The 23259-nt window shown below is 41.4% G+C and overlaps 1 protein-coding gene across 4 annotated transcripts; it reads left to right on the forward strand.

Moving 5' to 3' along the window:
* The first annotated feature begins 33 nt into the window (after nucleotides 1–33).
* LOC124131216 (ras-related protein rab-11.1-like) lies at nucleotides 34–23035 on the forward strand. Of its 4 annotated transcripts, XR_006860619.2 has the most exons (8): nucleotides 62–173; nucleotides 392–566; nucleotides 4515–4626; nucleotides 14825–14908; nucleotides 15657–15850; nucleotides 17035–17115; nucleotides 18037–18257; nucleotides 18293–23035. XR_006860619.2 is itself a non-coding variant. In XM_046494321.2 (7 exons), exons 2-7 carry the CDS (start codon nucleotides 509–511, stop codon nucleotides 18162–18164), a joined length of 657 nt encoding a protein of 218 aa, XP_046350277.1. In that variant the 5' UTR covers nucleotides 34–54; nucleotides 392–508; the 3' UTR covers nucleotides 18165–23035. The 4 variants fall into 4 exon arrangements, 3 of the variants coding, with proteins under 3 accessions (XP_046350277.1, XP_046350276.1, XP_046350275.1); XM_046494321.2 differs by lacking the exon at nucleotides 62–173 and adding an exon at nucleotides 34–54 and having other exon boundaries at nucleotides 18037–23035; XM_046494320.2 differs by having other exon boundaries at nucleotides 54–169; nucleotides 18037–23035.
* Nucleotides 23036–23259: the final 224 nt, after the last annotated feature.

Raw genomic sequence — 23259 nt, forward strand, 5'->3', positions numbered from 1 at the left:
CGCGTAACATACGAAACCAAACTAAAAAAGCTGGTCTATTTATAGTTGTGACAGGTGAGTATCCGACTTCCGTGCTTGTTTCTCCTAAAAGTCAAATAAATGTGCCATCTTTTACATCGCCAGTGTATGCTACTAAGTCTAATGTCATCACCGTAATTCATCATCAGCAGTAGGTGACAATTACGTGCTTTTTATCCTCGATCGCATTCAAATCCCTGCCACAAGCAAAGCTCAACCGGAGTCCCAGATTTCGCGAGTCCCAATGTCGTACTCGATTTTCCCACGACTTGTCGACCGACAACAATAACAACGATAGCCCCCACGTCATTTTTATGTAAATCTTGTGCATTTGTTTTGTATTATGCAGACTGACAAGTTCGTTCTTTTTCAGAATGATTCACAGACTGCAAACGTGGACTTGATTTTCAAGAAACACATTTTTGGACGTTTTGATTGAGACAGTATTTCCTGATTTCATGTGCCTATATAACCGAAGCTTACATCAAGCATGGCGAGCGCAATGAACTCTTCAGCTCAGGATGAGCATTATGATTACATTTGGAAAGGTAATTGATTAAGTTTTTGAAGTGATACAATATATTAGTATGTAGTCAATCTGGACTTTTGAAATATTTCAGTATAACCATGACAACAGTTACTAAGCATGTTAAATTATATGTGTTCTTAGTGTTATTTACCAATGATTGATCTACTGTATTTTTGTACAAATGTTACAATAGGTGGTCACTTAGATATGATACCATTGGCCTACTATTGACAGGCAATTTTAAATGTTATTTAAGAATTGACTTCAGTATTTTTTGTGCATATCAGTTTTTACTTTTGTAATTTGATGTAAAAAACATATTGAAGTCAATATATAACTACGTGTACGTAAAAAGTAATAACTTGCAGTTCTGTTATAATGTGCTGTTGTTCTGTTGCCATTTGTTGCAGCAGTTCTCTTGCTATTTGTTGTGGTTCTGTTGCAGCAGTTCTGTTGCCATGTGTTCCAGTTGTTCTGTTGCTATGTGCTACAAGGGGCGGTCGGGTTGCCTAGTGGTTAAAGCGTTCGCCTTGTACGCCAAAGAGCCGGGTTCGATTCCCGACATGGGTACAATGTGTGAAGCCCATTTGTGGTGTCCCTCGCCGCGATATTGCGGGAATATTGCTAAAAGCGGCGTAAAACCATCCTCACACACTCGCTATGTGCTGCAGTTGTGTTGCAGATGTTCTGTTCCCATGTGTTGCAGTTCTGTTGCTATGTGTTGCAGCTCTGTTGCCATGTGTTGCAGCGGTTCTGTTGCTTTTTGCTGCAGTTCCGTTGCTATGCGCTGCAGTTTTGTTGCTATGTGTTGCAGTTTTGTTGCAGTTGTTCTGTTGCTATGTCCTGTGGTTGTGTTGCAGCGGTACTGTTGCCATTAGCTGCAGTTGTTCTGCAGTTCTGTTGCAGTTGCTCTTTTGCAGTTGCTCTTTTGCAGTTGTTCTGTTGTCATGTGCTGCAGCAGTTCTGTTACAGCAGTTCTGTTGCCATGTGCTGCAGTTATGTTGCTATGTGCTGCAGCTTTTATGTTGCCATGTGCTGCAGTTCTGTTGCTATGTGTTGCAGTTGTTCTGTTGCCATGTGCTGCAGTTCTGTTGCCTTATGTTGCTGTTCTGTTGCCATGTGCTGCAGTTCTGTTGCCATGTGTTGCAGTTGTTCTGTTGCCATGTGCTGCAGTTCTGTTGCCATGTGCTGCAGTTCTGTTGCAATGTGTTGCAGTTGCTCTGTTGCTATGTGCTGCAGTTCTGTTGTCATGTGCTGCAGTTATGTTGCCATGTGTTGGAGCTGTTCTGTTGCCATGTGTTGCAGTTGTTCTGTTGCCATTTACTGCAGTTCTGTTGCCATGTGTTGCAGTTGTTCTGTTGCCATTTACTGCAGTTCTGTTGCAATGTGTTGCAGTTGCTCTGTTGCTATGTGCCGCAGTTCTGTTGTCATGTGCTGCAGTTCTGTTGCCATGTGTTGCAGTTGTTCTGTTGCCATGTGCTGCAGTTCTGTTGCCATGTGCTGCAGTTCTGTTGCCATGTGTTGCAGCGGTTCTGTTGCCATGTGCTGCAGTTCTGTTGCAATGTGTTGCAGTTGCTCTGTTGCTATGTGCTGCAGTTCTCTTGTCATGTGCTGCAGTTATGTTGCCATGTGTTGCAGCTGTTCTGTTGCCATGTGTTGCAGTTGTTCTGTTGCCATTTACTGCAGGTCTGTTGCAGTTCTGTTGCCATGTGTTGCAGTTGTTCTGTTGTCATGTGCTGCAGTTCTGTTGCTATGTGTTGCAGTTCTGTTTCCATGTGCTGCAGTTGTTCTGTTGCTATGTGCTGCAAGGGTCTGTCAGGTAGCCTAGTGGTTAAAGCGTTCGCCTTGTACGCCAAAGACCCGGGTTCGATTCCCGACATGGGTACAATGTGTGAAGCCCATTTGTGGTGTCCCTCGCCGCGATATTGCGGGAATATTGCTAAAAGTGGCTTAAAACCATCCTCACACACTCGCTATGTGCTGCAGTTGTGTTGCAGTTGTTCTGCAGTTGTTCTGTTGCCATGTGTTGCAGCAGTTCTGTTGCTATGTGTTGCAGCTCTGTTGCCATGTGTTGCAGCGGTTCTGTTGCTATTTGCTGCAGTTCCGTTGCTATGCGTTGCAGTTTTGTTGCTATGTGTTTCAGTTTTGTTGCAGTTGTTCTGTTGTTTTGTCCTATGGTTGTGTTGCAGCAGTACTGTTGCCATTAGCTGCAGTTGTTCTGCAGTTCTGTTGCAGTTGCTCTTTTGCAGTTGTTCTGTTGTCATGTGCTGCAGCAGTTCTGTTACAGCAGTTCTGTTGCCATGTGCTGCAGTTCTGTTGCTATGTGCTGCAGCTGTTCTGTTGCCATGTGCTGCAGTTCTGTTGCTATGTGTTGCAGTTGTTCTGTTGCCATGTGCTGCAGTTCTGTTGCCTTATGTTGCAGTTCTGTTGCCATGTGCTGTAGTTCTGTTGCCATGTGTTGCAGTTGTTCTGTTGCCATGTGCTGCAGTTCTGTTGTCATGTGCTGCAGTTCTGTTGCCATGTGTTGCAGTTGTTCTGTTGCCATTTACTGCAGTTCTGTTGCAGTTCTGTTGCCATGTGTTGCAGTTGTTCTGTTGTCATGTGCTGCAGTTCTGTTGTCATGTGCTGCAGTTCTGTTGCTATGTGCTGCAGTTCTGTTGCTATGTGTTGCAGTTCTGTTTCCATGTGCTGCAGTTGTTCTGTTGCTATGTGCTGCAAGGGTCTATCAGGTAGCCTAGTGGTTAAAGCGTTCGCCAAAGACCCGGGTTCAATTCCCGACATGGGTACAATGTGTTAAGCCCATTTGTGGTGTCCCCCGTCGTGATATTGCTGGAATATTGCTAAAATCGGTGTAAAACCATCCTCACACACTCACTATGTGCTGCAGTTCTGTTGCAGTTGTTCTGTTGCCATGTGTTGCAGTTCTGTTGCCATGTGCTGCAGTTCTGTTGCAATGTGTTGCAGTTGCTCTGTTGCTATGTGCTGCAGTTCTGTTGCCATGTGCTGCAGTTCTGTTGCCATGTGCTGCAGTTATGTTGCCATGTGTTGCAGCTGTTCTGTTGCCATGGGCTGCAGTTCTGTTGCCATGTGTTGCAGCTGTTCTGTTGCCATGTGCTGCAGTTCTGTTGCCATATGTTGCAGTTCTGTTGCTATGTGCTGCAGTTCTGTTGCCATGTACTGCAGTTCTGTTGCCATGTGTTGCAGTTGTTCTGTTGCTATATGCTGCAGTTCTGTTGCCATGTGTTGCAGCTGCTCTGTTGCAGTTGTTGTGTTGCCATGTGCTGCAGTTCTGTTGCCATGTGTTGCAGTTGTTCTGTTGCTATGTGCTGTAAGGGGCGGTCGGATAGCCTAGTGGTTAAAGCGTTCGCCAAAGACCCGGGTTCGATTCCCGACATGGGTACAATATGTGAAGCCAATTTGTGGTGTCCCCCTTCGTGATATTGCTGGAATATTGCTAAAATGGGCATAAAACCATCCTCACACACTCGCTATGTGCTGCAATTGTGTTGCAGTTGTTCTGTTGCCATGTGTTGCAGCGGTTCTGTTGCTATTTGCTGCAGTTTTGTTGCTCTGTGTTGCAGTTCTGTTGCCATGTGTTGCAGTTGTTTGCAGTTCTGTTGCCATGGGTTGCAGTTGTTCTGTAGTTCTGTTGCAGTTGTTCTGTAGTTCTGTTGCAGTTGTTCTGTTGCCATGTGCTGCGGTTCTGTTACAGCAGTTCTGTTGCCATGTGTTGCAGCGGTTCTGTTGCCATGTGCTGCAGTTATGTTGTCATGTGTTGCAGTTGCTCTCTTGCTATGTGCTGCAGTTCTGTTGCTATGTGTTGCAGCCGATCTGTTGTCATGTGCTGCATTTCTGTTTCCATTTGTTGCAGTTGTTGTGTTGTCATGTGTTGCAGTTGTTCTGTTGCCATGGTTACAGCTGTTCTGTTGCAGCTCCGTTGCAGTTGTTCTGTTGTCATGTTTTGCAGTTGTTCTGGTGGGAGACAGTGGAGTGGGGAAGACGAACCTACTGTCCCGGTTCACGAGGAACGAGTTCAACGCGGAGAGCAAGAGTACAATAGGAGTGGAGTTTGCCACGAGGTACGTACCTCACTGGGGACAAGACAATGCTGCAATATAAATAGTTTTTATACCCAAGAAATAACTGTTCGCTGGACGTGCTTGATGATGTCGTGAAAAAAACCATCTTATTAAAATCAGATCTTAATTCTCGTTACTGTTCAGCAAAGATCTGAAGACATCCCATTGCAGGTCACATCAGAACGACCTTTCATCCGACCAATCCGAGTGTCGCTTACTAGATCGAGAAATTGACAGTTGGAATGTGTTTTGTAATCATGCAACCTCAGAGGTCAACAGGGTGTATTCCGAACGACAGTTATGAACTTACGACTTACTCTGTGGAAATCATCTTCTGTCTCTTGCTTCTATTGGATAAACAACTGAACAGAAGATACTTTACATAGCCCATGGGAAGTACTGCCATACAGTCTGGGCCATCTATTAGAGCATTAGAACATTTCAGAATGTTCCTTTGGTCAGTTTCAAATTTTGAATTGAGATCTGTGTATAGCCTGATAAAGCTGCTTTCTGATTTGCTAATGTTGACATCATGCTAGTCATTTCATTGGTCAGTGAAATTTCGTGAAAGGTCATTCTGACATGAATTGTAATAGGATGTCCTCAGATCTTTGTTTTGCACTAAGACATGATTTGTGTGAGATCGTGAAAAAAAATGTTTTAAGAACATTCGCCTCCTTCTTTCAGCAGTGTTCAGAGTTAAGAGATCTCCCTTACCAAATACCAAGAGACTACCATTCAAAAAGTCTTCACAAATCAATGAAAACATTTGCAAAATCTCAAAGTATTCTACCCAGAAATCTGAGGCAGAACAAGCCATAGTAGACTTTAGGGCAGGCTTGGACCTCTAAAAGGTTTACTTGTGCTAAACTCATAGCAACATTTTAGTGCAATTTTTAGTTTTGCTATGTGACTGTTCACTGTAGTGTAGACCATGCTGAGATTAGGTCCATGATAAGTTTCTAAAACTTGAAATACATCATACACACAAATACATGTCACAGTTTTAGATTCTGTGGGAAAGTATCTATAATATGATGCCATTAACAACTATTTTAGCCAAAGCATATGTATCACAAACAACATCTGAAAATAGTGTACAACGAAAAATATGCCATTTTCGCATTTTACCAATTCACTGTTCTAAATGTGATTATTTATTCAAATAATGTAAAACTACATGAGAAGTTCCATTACAAAACCATTGGGTGTCGGCTCTTTGTCAAAACACCAATCATCATTCCGAAAAGACTCCAATAACCCTATATTCGTTTTCGAAATATAAAAACTCTGGACCGAACCTCCATGTTGGATAGCGTTGCAAAATCACGGTTCTTTTTGCATCAGGCGAGATGCCTGTCACATCACATGTATTTCACACTCAGCTACCATACATACATCTCTGAATTCATCATACCATTAAGAATCAATTGACATTTTGTCTAAGTCACTAATACAAAAGGTCCAAATGAAATCAACCGCAATATTCAAGTGTGAAACCAAACCCTGTGCTCTGAAACCTACCAGTGGGCCTTCTCATTTAAAAATGTAAACAAAGCAACCTTCTAGTTTTACTAATACTTTACTATTCCAGTAAAATAGTAAATTTGTCAATTTGTTGCATACATTAGCTCAGTTTATTACGAATATGCATGGGTTGATAATCGTTGCAAGAATTGAGAAATTAATAATTAGAGTCCAGATACTTATTTGGAAAAAGTCAACAGAAATCGTTCAACGTGCCGCCATGATTGACGCAAAATCACGCACACTGACGACGGTATTGGTCTGCCTTTCCATGTATTATCAAGGCAGGAATGGAAACATAAAAACAAACAGAACTTGTTGATTTCAGATTAATTCTGATTACTTAACTTACATGACTCATTTATGTATGTATGTGATCCCAGCATCACGGTAAAACCTACTCCAAACATTCCGCGTACTGCTATCAGTGAACTCGCTACGTTATGACGGGAGGTTACCGGTAGTGATGTCATATTAGTATACGTCTGCATCAACATCGTTGTACATATTTGTTATTTTCTTTGAGGTGCAGGTGAACTAGTACACAACGCATTCAGTTCATGAAGTAGTTTACTGTTTCAATCTTGAATTATAATTTGAATATCTCTTCAATATCGTTTCACCCAGCAAAATAATGCACTGCTGCAAAATGGATACATGTATGCAGTACTGTTACTAATATAATCTAAAATGCCATAGAATTTATGAAACTCATAATAATCAGCTGTTTGTTTGGTCATAGACATTCATCGTGTTATCCTTCCCAAAAGATGTTTTGTAAATGTAACACACCGATGCATATACATATTTCCTTTGGAGAATTGTGAAATATTCATTGTGGCAAATTTATATAGATAGGTAAAATAAAACAGGCACTTCATTTCTTAAGTTAAAGTAAATGTATACCTGAAGGAAATTCGCCACGTTATATTTTTATTAATGTATAACTCATGTGTGGACAACTACTTGTCTTACATTTGGATTTTAACGTTTAATTGGCGGAACATTGACAGCTGAAGATTGCATCAGGTGCGCGTTTCAAAATAGGGGCTGACCATTTGAGAATCATGGTTGGAGGTGGGTCATGGTCTGTTGGGGTTTGGGTGTGCGTTGCTGGGGTGGTGGAGGGGTTGTGGAGCTGTTGTAGTGATAAGCACAACATTCTGTTCTTTTAATCGAAATTTTCCATACTATAACCAAATATAATTGGTAATATACTGTTACTTTTTTGTGTTACCAATTTCAACGTTTCTTATAAATTTGGAAATAAGGTAAAAGTATCTGATTTCAACTGGCCAAAGGGCACTTTGAGGATTTTTATAGTTCATTCTTCTATATTATAACAAAATCTGAAATATGTCTTCAGGACATTTTGGATGACAATCATTCAATGTCCCAGAAAAGGAACCGATGTGGTTATTAAAATCGATAGCTGTGTGGGAACTTTGTAAATACACATAAACAAAAAGATACTAGAATGTATTGTCCTGAGACAAAGCAGATGCTCACCACGGACATGACGGTTACTGAGTTTTGCAATGACTAGGAATTGCATTTTTTTTGGTCTTTGCACATGTGGGCATCGCCCTCGTGTTTTGACGTCATGTAACGGAAAATTTGTTTTCGACACATAAAACAAGTACGTTTTCGTATCGAATGTGTCACGTTATACATTTAATTTTCCATCATGGGGTTAAAAATTCAATAATATACAAGTCCGTTAAATTGCAAAGTCAGAGGTTGGTCAAGTACCGCGCGACCGCAATTCTCGCACAGCGTTGATTTTTCAAAGCAATGCGTCTGAACATTAACTCGGCAGCCAAGATTCCAGCGATAATGTAGTAAATCACAAGCTTTTTGTCAGAGATCTCGCGAGACCAAAGTTGTATGCAACTCACCGCCGTGTGAATGCCGAGTTGTATACAACTTCAGTTTGTGCAACTAATTGCATACAACAAATTGTATACCACTAGTTGTACCGTGTGAATGCCCCTTTAGCTTAGCATGTTTCTAAACAGTGCTAAATGTTACATTGACTTGATTATTATTATTATCATAACCATGATAATGTTTTAAAACAATGTATACAATGGCACATACAAGTAAGCAAAAATGATCTCAAGTATTCGCCTGAAAAAATCTTGGGGAACATATGGTACAAGTCAAAATAGGGAATTGCATCAGACATCATTTTTGTCACAAATTTGGAAATGTCCTCAATATGTCTAGGTTACACACAGCCAAATGTTTTCCCATAGACTTCTATAGTAACGTTATTTTTTTTTAAAAATAACTAAGCATTCAACAGCTATTACCTGTACGTGTGTGCACAGTTTGGCCTTAGAGCAGCAATAAAAAAATATAAAATGACTAGCTTAGCCAGCTCCTTTTCCGAGTACAGGAAGCTAAACACACCACCCCCAGTTTCGCACCAAATGTCACCTACTTGAAAATAGCAGTGGTCACATTCAGCATAAGTCATCATGTTGAAAAAGACAGTACTAAATAAAGAAAAACATGGTCAGTTTTAATAACTGGATGGATGTACATTTGAAAGACATAAAAATCTTACAGAATATCCTCCAATCACAGCCTGCAGATATCTCTCGATCTGCACTGAAGGCTCCCTACGAAAACCGCACTGTCCAAACTGGTTCTGATTTGGTGTAGTAGAACCTCTACCATCATCTTCCCGAGGCAAGAGAGTTAACTGACTATAAAAGTCAAGTTTCCACCCTTGCCGAACAAGGCTGGCATTATGGAGTTACATTTTGGCTGGACTAACGAGTCTATGCATAGTCCAATCAAAATCTTGCACCGAAATTGAAATCAAGGTGCACCACCAACTCGTTGTCAGCAGATATTTTCCAAATCTTCTCATGTTTTTAATCAAGGTGCCCACGTGATTTGATGCATTTTGCGATGTAAGACCCGTTTTATCGCAATATAGATCTTGATTATCGATCAGATTGTCCTGACCGGGCGCAACCGTTTTCTGTGAAGCAAACGCAAGTGATACGAGAGGTGGAATCTGATTGGTCCTTGGGAGAGGCTTAGAAGGGACATAACTGGTAATAGCCACTGGTGGCGCTATGATCGAGCCCAGGAACTTTTAAAGTCAGTTAACTCTCTTGCCTTGGGAACATGGTCTACCATAGAACTGAGTCAGATTTAGAAATGTCCTCCACATGACTACATGTCACATGTTTCGAAAGCTTGACAAAGGCCTGGATGTTGTAACCCTGATCAAACAGCAGGAACCAATGAGCCGTGACACAAGGGGATTTACCGCTGGACTCTCAACTGTGTACAGCGTGTCGTGTCTGGTTACACAAGGTGATTTACTGCTGGACTCTCAACTGTGTACAGCGTGTCGTGTCTGGTTACACAAGGTGATTTACCGCTGGACTCTCAACTGTGTACAGCGTGTCGTGTCTGGTTACACAAGGTGATTTACTGCTGGACTCTCAACTGTGTACAGCGTGTCGTGTCTGGTTACACAAGGTGATTTACTGCTGGACTCTCAACTGAGTACAGCGTGTAGTGTCTGGTTACACAAGGTGATTTACTGCTGGACTCTCAACTGAGTACAGTGTGTCGTGTCTGGTTACACAAGGGGATTTACCGCTGGACTCTCAACTGTGTACAGTGTGTAGTGTCTGATTACACAAGGTGATTTACCGCTGGACTCTCAACTGAGTACAGCGTGTCGTGTCTGGTTACACAAGGTGATTTACCGCTGGACTCTCAACTGAGTACAGCGTGTCGTGTCTGGTTACACAAGGTGATTTACCGCTGGACTCTCAACTGTGTACAGCGTGTTGTGTCTGGTTACACAAGGTGATTTACTGCTGGACTCTCAACTGTGTACAGCGTGTTGTGTCTGGTTACACAAGGTGATTTACCGCTGGACTCTCAACTGTGTACAGCGTGTTGTGTCTGGTTACACAAGGTGATTTACTGCTGGACTCTCAACTGTGTACAGCGTGTTGTGTCTGGTTACACAAGGTGATTTACCGCTGGACTCTCAACTAAGTACAGCGTGTCGTGTCTGGTTACACAAGGTGATTTACCGCTGGACTCTCAACTGAGTACAGTGTGTCGTGTCTGGTTACACAAGGTGATTTACCGCTGGACTCTCAACTGAGTACAGCGTGTCGTGTCTGGTTACACAAGGTGATTTACCGCTGGACTCTCAACTGAGTACAGCGTGTCGTGTCTGGTGACACAAGGTGATTTACCGCTGGACTCTCAACTGAGTACAGCGTGTCGTGTCTGGTTACACAAGGTGATTTACCGCTGGACTCTCAACTGAGTACAGCGTGTCGTGTCTGGTGACACAAGGTGATTTACCGCTGGACTCTCAACTGAGTACAGCGTGTCGTGTCTGGTTACACAAGGGGATTTACTGCTGGACTCTCAACTGTGTACAGCGTGTCGTGTCTGGTTACACAAGGTGATTTACCGCTGGACTCTCAACTGAGTACAGCGTGTCGTGTCTGGTTACACAAGGGGATTTACTGCTGGACTCTCAACTGTGTACAGCGTGTCGTGTCTGGTTACACAAGGTGATTTACCGCTGGACTCTCAACTGAGTACAGCGTGTCGTGTCTGGTTACACAAGGTGAGTTACTGCTGGACTCTCAACTGAGTACAGCGTGTCGTGTCTGGTTACACAAGGGGATTTACTGCTGGACTCTCAACTGTGTACAGCGTGTCGTGTCTGGTTACACAAGGTGATTTACCGCTGGACTCTCAACTGAGTACAGCGTGTCGTGTCTGGTTACACAAGGTGAGTTACTGCTGGACTCTCAACTGAGTACAGCGTGTCGTGTCTGGTTACACAAGGTGATTTACCGCTGGACTCTCAACTGAGTACAGCGTGTCGTGTCTGGTTACACAAGGTGATTTACTGCTGGACTCTCAACTGAGTACAGCGTGTCGTGTCTGGTTACACAAGGTGATTTACTGCTGGACTCTCAACTGAGTACAGCGTGTCGTGTCTGGTTACACAAGGGGATTTACCGCTGGACTCTCAACTGTGTACAGCGTGTCGTGTCTGGTTACACAAGGTGATTTACCGCTGGACTCTCAACTGAGTACAGCGTGTCGTGTCTGGTTACACAAGGTGATTTACCGCTGGACTCTCAACTGAGTACAGCGTGTCGTGTCTGGTTACACAAGGGGATTTACCGCTGGACTCTCAACTGTGTACAGCGTGTCGTGTCTGGTTACACAAGGTGATTTACCGCTGGACTCTCAGCTGTGTACAGTGTGTCGTGTCTGGTTACACAAGGTGATTTACCGCTGGACTCTCAACTGTGTACAGCGTGTCGTGTCTGGTTACACAAGGGGATTTACCGCTGGACTCTCAACTAAGTACAGCGTGTCGTGTCTGGTTACACAAGGTGATTAACCGCTGGACTCTCAGCTGTGTACAGTGTGTCGTGTCTGGTTACACAAGGTGATTTACCGCTGGACTCTCAACTGTGTACAGTGTGTCGTGTCTGGTTACACAAGGTGATTTACCGCTGGACTCTCAACTGTGTACAGCGTGTCGTGTCTGGTTACACAAGGGGATTTACCGCTGGACTCTCAACTAAGTACAGCGTGTCGTGTCTGGTTACACAAGGTGATTAACCGCTGGACTCTCAACTGTGTACAGTGTGTCGTGTCTGGTTACACAAGGTGATTTACCGCTGGACTCTCAACTGTGTACAGCGTGTCGTGTCTGGTTACACAAGGTGATTTACCGCTGGACTCTCAACTGTGTACAGCGTGTCGTGTCTGGTTACACAAGGGGATTTACTGCTGGACTCTCAACTAAGTACAGCGTGTTGTGTCTGGTTACACAAGGTGATTTACCGCTGGACTCTCAACTGTGTACAGTGTGTCGTGTCTGGTTACACAAGGTGATTTACCGCTGGACTCTCAACTGTGTACAGCGTGTCGTGTCTGGTTACACAAGGGGATTTACTGCTGGACTCTCAACTGAGTACAGCGTGTCGTGTCTGGTTACACAAGGGGATTTACCGCTGGACTCTCAACTGAGTACAGCGTGTCGTGTCTGGTTACACAAGGTGATTTACCGCTGGACTCTCAACTGAGTACAGCGTGTCGTGTCTGGTTACACAAGGGGATTTACCGCTGGACTCTCAACTGAGTACAGCGTGTCGTGTCTGGTTACACAAGGTGATTTACCGCTGGACTCTCAACTGAGTACAGCGTGTCGTGTCTGGTTACACAAGGTGATTTACCGCTGGACTCTCAACTGAGTACAGCGTGTCGTGTCTGGTTACACAAGGGGATTTACCGCTGGACTCTCAACTGAGTACAGCGTGTCGTGTCTGGTTACACAAGGTGATTTACCGCTGGACTCTCAACTGAGTACAGCGTGTCGTGTCTGGTTACACAAGGTGATTTACCGCTGGACTCTCAACTGAGTACAGCGTGTCGTGTCTGGTTACACAAGGTGATTTACCGCTGGACTCTCAACTCAGTACAGCGTGTCGTGTCTGGTTACACAAGGTGATTTACCGCTGGACTCTCAACTCAGTACAGTGTGTCGTGTCTGGTTACACAAGGTGATTTACCGCTGGACTCTCAACTCAGTACAGTGTGTAGTGTCTGGTTACACAAGGTGATTTACCGCTGGACTCTCAACTGAGTACAGCGTGTAGTGTCTGGTTACACAAGGTGATTTACCGCTGGACTCTCAACTGAGTACAGCGTGTCGTGTCTGGTTACACAAGGTGATTTACCGCTGGACTCTCAACTGAGGACAGTGTGTCATGTCTGGTTACACAAGGTGATTTACCGCTGGACTCTCAACTGAGGACAGTGTGTCATGTCTGGTTACACAAGGGGATCAGGCAGTCACAACAGCTGCCCACCATGTGTGTCCGTGCCTTGTTCCTGCCAACCTTTAGACTAATCTTTTCATTGAAGGCTTAACACTGCTTATCCATGTGTTGTCAAAATGTATAGTACAGTGACACCAGACGTGGTGCATACATAACACTGCTTGTTCCTGAACACACAATGCCATTAGAAAGTGGTCAAATGTAACAAATCTTAAATTTGGGATTACACTTTCTCAATAAACTACACATTCTTGTACTTTTTTGGATTGAGTCCCATGTGGAATTCGAACCCACACTGCCAGAGTGAGACATTTTATCGCCAGCACACAAAGTCAGCGATGTAACCCACTCTGTCGCCGAGTCTTCCACCAAAATGAAAGTCTGGCAACTGGTAGTCTAGATCATGTACTTTGTGTACCCCTCTGGCAAGTGTTAATTGGCAACGGTCCCTTGGCCAAGAGCTATGAACACACAATGCCATTTAGAAAGTGGCCAAATGTTAAATTTTGTGATAACACTTTCTTAATTAAGTACAGATTCTAGTACTTCTGTGATGGGTGCACATGGAGTTCATGCTATGTGTATAGTCTGTGTCATGCGGTGGAAGAATCCATTTTCATTGAGCAGGGGAGTATGGTAGTGTGTGATCGACCTGCACATTTGCTGTGTATGCACACTAATCATTACAGTTGTATATATAGCTACAGTGCGTTTTGAACAATAAATACAATTTCGGGCTAGTCCTTTTATTAGTAGTTACATATAATATATTGGCATAGAATTTTATTTACTCATTCAGTTAACATGATTAACAGTGTTTTACCAAAATTGGTCATTGGTCTAAAGGACCAGCACAAGAATAATCTACTGGTCCTGTTGGATCTCTGCTAGACACTTAGAATGAGAAACCAGTCACGACGGTAACCAGTGCACCATACAGGCTTGTGTAGGGTGCTGGTTTTGCTTTAAGTTTAACGTTGATCTGTCGCTGATTTCTAAAGTCGTACAAACTTTGATTACAATGTTTATCCACAAAATAACACTAGACCAATGGCCAAGCATTTATCTAGTTATACTGGTCCTTTATATAGGACCAGCGAACCAGCGGACGTGTCGAAGTCTGATTAAACAACAGACAACTTGTTACAGCGTTAGAAATTGGCACTAGTCCAATAGTCATTGCCAAACTGCCCAATAGTTAAGGTATCATAAGGACCAGTAGAAATTTGCCCTTTTTAAGGGTTTTGCTACATGTTATCATGATAAGGACTAGTAGACTAAAAGTGTTAGTTTCTACCACTGCTTGTTAACGAGGTGATATCTTTTAGTTGTCGTCTCCATGTCGCAGGAATACAACTCGATAATTAATTTACTTGCAATTAGGATTGTTAATTATCTTCTGTATCAGTACTCACAATGGCTAACATGGTTAAGTCCTCGTCTGGTTAGTCTGTGGGTTTTGGATTAATTTACCTACTTTGAGATTGTTGACCACATTCAGAAGTTTAGTATTTGGAATTATTTCCCTCCAGTTATAAATTTACTGGTTCACTGGACCGACAGGACTTAAAAGTACTGGTACATGCAATATATTGGACTGATAGGGTTTAATTAACCAGTACATGGTATGTTTTACTGGTAGACTACTGGCAATTACTTGTAAACAGAAACACTGATGTTATGAGCATATGTGTCAATAAAAACGATAACATAAAACAGATATGTCTCCTCAAATGGATAGCCAGATTGTGGATAAACTACTCTGGTGATGATATGGTCAGTGTTTGATTGAGTTGTTTGTGATTTAGGAATGTGACCATCAAAGGGAAGACCATCCGTGCCCAAATCTGGGACACTGCCGGACAGGAGCGATATAGAGCCATCACGAGTGTGTGAGTATATGTCGTATACACTATGTATACACTATGACTACACAGTATTACTGGTAAACAGGTTTAATGCAATACAGGCGCGATATAGAGCCATCACGAGTGTGTGAGTATATGTCGTATACACTACATATACACTATGTATACACTATGTATACACTATGACTACACAGTATTACTGGTAAACAGGTTTAATGCAATAAAGGAGCGATATAGAGCCATCATGAGTGTGTGAGTATATGTCGTATACACTATGACTACACAGTATTACTGGTAAACAGGTTTAATGCAATACAGGAGCGATATAGCGCCATCACGAGTGTGAGAGTATATGTCGTATGCACTATGACTACGCAGTATTACTGGATACGCTTTTTAAGCAAAACATATTGCAATATTATTACTGTCTAGTGTTTATAATAATTTAAGAAAATATTTGAGTTTCGTTATTACTTACATCATTAAACCTAAAGGCGTCTCAGGCGCCGCGATTCGCTGTGCAGAGTTGCGTCCCTTGGGCACGCCAGAAACCTATGATTGTGGGTTTGAATCCCGGTTCGCCCCAATTATGTTTCTAGGTTTGTCAGCATCATACCTGTGCTCGTGGGTTTCACCGAAGTGGTAAACGTCTAAGACCTGCATCACTTGGGGCTTTCCTCCCACATTAAGCTGACATTCCTTGATATAACTGGAATACTGTTTAAAGCGGCGTTAAACCAAACTCACTCACTCACTCATTATGCTGGTGCAGGTACTACCGGGGAGCCGTTGGGGCGCTGGTCCTGTATGACATCACGAAGCCCCAGTCCTTCCAGAATCTGGACAAGTGGCTGCAGGAGTTGAAGGATCACGCCGACCCCACGGCCTGCATCATGCTGGTCGGCAACAAGACGGACCTCCGACACTTGCGAGCTGTCACCATGGAGGAAGGCAGGACAGTGGCAGGTAGATCATCTTCTGTTGTGTCCAGGGGTGGTGGGATAACCTTGTGGTTAAAGTGTTCGCTTGTCACCCTGAAGACCCGGGTTCGATCTCCACATGGGTACAATGTGTGAAGCCCATTTCTGGTGTCCTCTGCCGTGATATTGCTGGAATATTGCTAAAAGCGGCGTAAAACCACTCACTTGCACTCTTTTGCGTCCAGAGTTGTGTCCCTTAGTTTCCCTGGTTTGGGTGGCAATCTCCTTTCCAGCGAGTGACACCTTCCTTACTCTCCCAGTAACACTGTTACCATCTTTGTGGAAGTGGCCATTACAAGAATCTTTCATATTTGCCCTCTAACCCCAAATGTAGTGATATTTTTATGTTCTTTGTATGTCTTTAAGAATGCTACCATAGTGAATTTTGTAAAGGTTGATTTACTATTTCCAAGATGAATTTATATTTTGTTTGGTTGATCAGCATGAACTGTCTGGTTTGCATTACCATTATTCTTTACATTCTTACTATACCAATTACATGATAGTTGAAATGAAATAGAAGTTCAAATCAACAAACTAAGGCTAGGTTTAGGATAGGCAGGGTACAGATAGAGTTGTGTCCCTTAGCCATGTCAGGTGGGAGTTGTGTCCCTTGGTCTGGATTGAGCACGGAACAGATAGAGTTGTGTCCCTTAGTCTAGGCTACAGACAGGAGGCTCAGAGTTTGTGTGTGTTTGTGTTTGTTGTTTAACACCGCACTCAGCACTATTCCAGCTATGTGACACTGGTCTGTAAATAATCAAGTCTGGACCAGACAATCCAGTGATTGACATGAAGAGCATCGATCCATGCAATTGGGATATGATGACATGCATCAACCATGTCATCTTGACCACACGATCCTGTCAGGTGCCTCTGACGACAAGCATAGTCGCCTTTTACAGCAAGCATGGGTTGCTGAAGACCTATTCTACCCTGGATCTTCACGGGTCAGCTCACAGTTTGACAGGGTGGAGTTTGACTCATCTGTCAAATTACCAGCTACAGCCATGACTGTAGGAAACAATCGTGTGAATGCTTCCTACATATCTTTCTGATTATACTAATCGCAAATTAGACAATAATTTATTCAGATGAGAAAGTGCCAATTCCATCAGAAAATATTTTTATACAACTGATTTATGATTTTGTTGGTGCTTTGTTTTTCAGAAAGGAATGGTTATTCCTTCATAGAAACTTCTGCGCTAGATTCTACCAATGTAGGAGAGGCATTTAATAATCTTATTGTTGGTAAGTTGTCTATGTTACAAGAAATGTTACCATAGTAACAAGACATATTACTATGGTAACTAATTACAATGTTTACAATGGTAGATCAGAGATTTATCTAGATCTGTTCAGAGGCTGATAATTGGCCCCAAGTTCCAATTTGAATGAAAAATGTCCCAAATCCAAAGAAATTTACAAAATTAAGAACATGAAAAAAATCCAGTTTTGCATAATGCCTCTATTTTTTCCCAATTTGGCTGCCAAAAGAACTTAGTATGGAATCCTAGATAAATCTCAGTAGATATACTGTTGACAGTTTACACAGATTTGTAAAGTACTTACATTCGTGATGTGAAAAGATGGCTGTTATCCATGGATGTGTTTTTGTACGCATGTTAATTGAAAGTAATTGGGTTTTGAATATTTTGGGGGGTATTTTATACAAATTTGCTTCTCCGGATGAGTGGTCAAAACATTCAGACAAGCATATATGATATCTGTATCTCAAAAACGAACATAATCAGGGAGTTCCAAATGCAAACACAAAACTACACTATTTTAAGGTTGATATTTTAATAGACAAACAAACAAACAACACTCCATGCATGAACGTCCATCAGACAATGCTCACACATGTTGTCAGCTGAGAAAAATGACTGTAATATGTGTCCCGTCTTTTTGAGCACCATGGCATCTTGACCTAAAAGGGTTTTCTGTTGAGAGCATATTAATGTTCTGTGGCTGAAGTGAAGCTGAATTCTTATTGAAAGTTGACAACTGATTGGCTCAAAACCCCTCGCATCCTTCATTTGATTTCAAATGTGACTTGTGGAGGGGTCATCGAAACTTGATGCAGAGAGGTATCATATCAGAGTATAAGAATTGATTGGCGCCTATCAGCTTTATTATAAAATGCTGAGTCACACAAGTTTCAATTTCCAGATATTTTCAAGATGCAAGTGGAAGAGCTTGCCAACGCTGGTAACTCGACGGCCAACTCCCCCAAGCCTGATAATCAGAGGTTAAGCGCAACAGATGATGAACAGCAACAGCAGGCTTGTGGATGCTAGCTTCTCTCTCTTCCACAAGCAGGGACTGGTCTCAGACCATACAGGGTTGTCTCCCCCTACATGCTTCATTCGTCACCAGGGGGAGTATTGGCTGACTTGGAGCTTGGATTCAAGACACACAGCTTTGAGAACTTTCACATGTCTTGTCTTAAGGTTAACCTGGCTTCCATGTTCAAATTGCAGTGTTGATGTCTTGGACAGACTCGATCAGTGTCAGGGAATGGTCTTCCTTTGGATGGGGTATGTTGGGAGGGTTCACGAAACGGGGAGAGAGATGGTGAGGCCCAGGTCTATCACCAAGCCTATTGTAAGCCTCTGGGACAAACACAGGAAATACACATTTGAGCATCACTATTTAATGGATTTTTACTATTAGAAAATTGAAACATTTGTATTAGTATTATCCAATTAAACATTGAGCATGTTATTACTTTTCTATAAAGTTTTATTAAAAGGGTTGTGAAAACAAAAGGATAAATAGCTGATAAAAACATAACATAAATTAAAAACATTACATACATTTTATATGGTTTGTCTCCCACACAGAAAACACAGCCAGCTTATCGAAGCTTTTAAGTTCGGTATTGGGTATCATTTGACAAATAATTACCTGTGTTGGAAATTGTTGATAGAATAACCCCATCTTATGATTGGCTGTTCCTTAAAATTTCTGAAAAGTTGAAGTGACCTGCGAGTCCAATATGCCATTTCTCATGGTTATATTCTCGACGATGAATATTGACCTTGTGACAATGTCATGTGTATGTTCAACTCAAGATGGCCACCTGTATGAGTCTGATTTGCACGTCTGATTGATGATATCTGCATGGCCGATGTACAATTTCTTATGGTTAAGTCCTTGACCTTCATTCGACCTTGAGAAGTCAAGGTCATGTGTACATGAAGTTGTCCTCCTGTATGACTACCTGTGTGAGTCTGATTTGCACAACCGATGTACAATTTGTTAAATTCTCGACCTTGAGTCAAGGTCATGTGTATGTGAAGCTCGAAGATGGCCGTCTGTATGAGTCTGACTGACAACAGTCCTTGCATCCTATTCCTTCCAGTCCGTGGGCTATATTTCTTTGTTATATCCCTCACTTTCATATTACACAGAACAGGGGGCGCGTGTTGTGTACATTTCAACTTTTATTGTATTGTTGCAAATTGTGGCGTTATGATTTAGGACAACACTTTTGTTTTTGTGTTTCACCTATCTTAAGAATAGCTAATTATAAAAAAATAATCACTTCTTTATATCGAGGAAGGTGCAGAGGCAATAATGTGTTTTCGTGAAGGGGATGTAACTCTTTGTTTTCTTATCCCAATGTCTTTCTGAGACTCAGAAGCAATGACACGATAATTTGGGCGGCAGTTATCAGAGACAGGAAAATATACAAATTTCTCTCTCAGGCCACAACAAATTTATGATGTTCTTTTATCAGACTTTTTGGTTGCTGTTGACTTTGCTTCATTTAAAAAAAAGTTTTAACTACAATTAATAAATTTATTTAGAAATGAAATTTCTCATGGTTGATCTGTTAAACATTTTTTTATTCCAAAACTATGTTTAACACTTATTATGGCTTAGGTTTTCAAACAGTTTGAATGAGAGTCTTGTTTAGGAATATACTTTTGAAGATTTTTTCTGAAATATGGCAATACTTATAAATAAAACAAAAATGACTTAATTTTTTAAAATTTGTTTAAGACTTTGCTGTGGCCTTATGGGGAGGTAGGGGTAGTGTTATTCTGAGTAGGTGAAAGAATACTGAAAACTAGGAGAGGAATATTGAGATGCCCATTTCTTTTTTATGACATTTTTCAGACAAATCAGATTACCTAGTTACTTGTTTTGCATTTTTTTTCCTAAAATTACCTGACTTCAGGAAGAAAAAGAAATAAGAATGAAAATCTCTTTTTTATGATGTGAAAACTCTGTGATGAAATTGATTACTGCAATGTGCCTATTACCTTATTTTCTTGTGAATAGTACACACCTACCTTTCAGGGATTCATTTTTTCAGGGGGCGGTGGGGTAGCCTATTGGTTAAAGCATTCACTCATCACCCTAAAGTCCTGGGTTCAATTTCCCTCATGGGTCTAGTGTGTGAAGCCCTTTTTTTTAGAGTCCCCCGCCGTTATATTGCTGGAATATTGTTAAATGCAGCATAAAACCATACTAACTCACTAACTTACTTATTTTAGGTAGATACTATTCGGGAAAATTTGATATGGTGAAGTGTTGCTGCAGCAGACTAACAGTCCAAATGTCAATAGAACTATTAAAATAAAAAGACCCAACTACCGGGTATCTACAGTTACCAGGAGGGTGTTTCAAACAAGTAACTACTGTGCCCTAATGAACAGTAATGTACTGGTATAAAGTTGATTGATACTGGTTCAAATTATAGGACATGAAAAAGTTTTTTTCTACTTTTGAATTAACTATTTTGCTGTTCTGAAAGCTGTGTGGGTTGAATGTTCATCCTGGAATATATTATAATGTTACAAGTATTTTGCTTTAAATCAGTTTGCTTTGGATTATGTTTGAGGTGGTTGTAGGTCATCAAAGCATGAAGTAGTTTGTCATACCTGTTATCATGCCTCTTATGATATCAATGACCTCTTGATGCAGAGGTCTGGGAATAGAAATATTTCATTTTCTTGACTTTATCTGATTAAAATAATATTTCTTAATGCCACAAAATTAATTATTAGATTTTCATTTTTAAACAAAGAAATGTGACAGGAGGCATGTATTTTCTTTATATTTTATTTTCCCCTGTCAATGGTTGTGCTTGAAGCAGAGTTTGGACTAAGTATTTGGTGTATTTCACTTGTTAAAGAAAGAAGGCCACACAATGATTTTCTTTGTTCGTAGGTATTGTTTGTTGTTATATGCCACACTCAGCAATATTCCAGCTATATGACGGCGGTCTGTAAATAATAGAGTCTGGAGCAGACAATCCAGTCATTGACATCATGAGCATCGATCCATGTGATTGGGATATTATGACATGCTTCAACTAAGTCAGCGAGCCTGACCATCCGATCCCGTAAGTCGTCTTGTGTGACAGCATGGGTTGCTGAAGACCAATTCTATTCTGGATCCTCACAGAGGTAACAGGTACTAGGGTACAGTAGGACGATGTTAGGCAGATGTTTTCTCATCTTCCCGAGGCAAGAGAATTAACTGACAATAAAAGTCCAGTTTCCACCCTTGCCGAACTAGGCTGGTATTATGGAGTTACATTTTGGCTGGACTAACGAGTCTATGCATAGTCCAATCACAATCACACAACGAAATCGAAATCCGGTTCGTAAACTGTCGTGCAGCCACTGGTGGCGCTCCGTAGAGCCCAGACATTCTTGCCTAGTTAGGCGAGGGTGGAAACTGGAGTTTTGTAGTCAGTTAACGGCCTTGCCTCGGGAAGATAATGTTTTCCAGGTGGAGGGGAAAATCTAATGATTTATTCTGAGACTTGATATGTTGATGGTTTTCATTTCTTAAACATTTGCCTTATGTAGTATCAACTGGTTGTAGATGTTTTTCCATTTATTTTAGTCATAGATGTTTTTTTGCAAGGTTTTTCTTACTATAATGGTGCATATTTTGTAAATAACAATTTTTAATTCTTATTAGTACCAGTTTTAGATAAAAAATAATGTCCTTGTCACCAGCAATAGATAGTTTATGTGATGAAAAATACTTATACTCAGTTCCTGTATTTGTCAGCGTAAACCTGACTAATTTTGCAATCTTGATTTTGGGGAAACGCTGTCACATATCGGTTAACAAATTAATTACATTTAACCATATTTAGTCTGAATTTCACACGTTTCAGTGTGGATAAGGTGTTTGATAGTTGAAATGTTATAAGATGACAGAAAGAGTACTTGCGTATTTGAAATGTTGTTATGGCAAATAATCTATTGCTTGTTATATAATAGCATAACATATGGTATGATTGCCATCTCCACTATACAGCGAATGTACATTTTCTTGCTTTGATGTGAATGGAAGTTTATGGAAATGAAATGATGCTTGACAGGATGTGAAGGTATTGTCCGAGTAGTTTCATGACTTGGGTTAATTTTGTATAGCTATTTCAACTACCGTATTTGACAAGGCAAATGCCTGTGTCCATATAAACCCCAAGGCCAAGGTATGGCCCACTGGAAACATCCGATTTTTGAAATATTGTCTGACAAATAACTGATTTTCATGAGCAATTACATAAATATTGAGAGAGAAAGCTGATTTTTCAAACTTTAAGAGTAAATCTTATAATCAAGTCCGTTACCCAAGGAAAAGATTTTTGGACTTACTCATGGTCAAAAATAAAAAACACGCTTCCTGAAACCTCAGAAATCGGCTGTTTGAACGTATTTTGTCATAGTCTATATTCACGGCAGTACCCCCTGCTGGTGTGGGGGGAGAGGTGGCCCAGTTGTCTAAAGCACAGCAATTCATTGTGCAGTGTTGCATGCCAGAAACCTTGGATTGTGAGTTGGAATCCTGTTTATCCTGATTATGTTTCTCAGTGTGTCAGTACATACACGTGTTTATGACACTCAGCCATGGGGTAAACATCCAAGGCCTATATCCCTTCAGGCGAGGACCCGTCGTGATATAACTGGAATACTGTTTATCCTGATTATGTTTCTCAGTTTGTCAGCACATACACGTGTTTATGACACTCACCCATGGGGTAAACATCCAAGGCCTATATCCCTTCAGGCGAGGACCCGTCGTGATATAACTGGAATACTGTTTATCCTGATTATGTTTCTCAGTTTGTCAGCACATACACGTGTTTATGACACTCACCCATGGGGTAAACATCCAAGACCTATATCCCTTCAGGCGAGGACCCGTCGTGATATAACTGGAATACTGTGCAAGGAGATGTGAAACCAAATTCACTCACTGTACTCCGGTACTTGTTTTTGTATCACACATGATGTATTCAGAAAAGGTTTTCTTGGATGAACCCCCACCCATGGCCATTTTTTGAGGTGTCAAATACGGTATTTGAATGCTGCACTTTCATAATATTGAGCCTAATCCTAGACAATGTTTCACAACACC

Source organism: Haliotis rufescens, unplaced genomic scaffold, assembly GCF_023055435.1.
Source record: "Haliotis rufescens isolate VD_foot unplaced genomic scaffold, xgHalRufe1.0.p SCAF_14, whole genome shotgun sequence".
In the NCBI taxonomy this organism is placed as follows: Eukaryota; Metazoa; Mollusca; class Gastropoda; order Lepetellida; family Haliotidae; genus Haliotis; species Haliotis rufescens.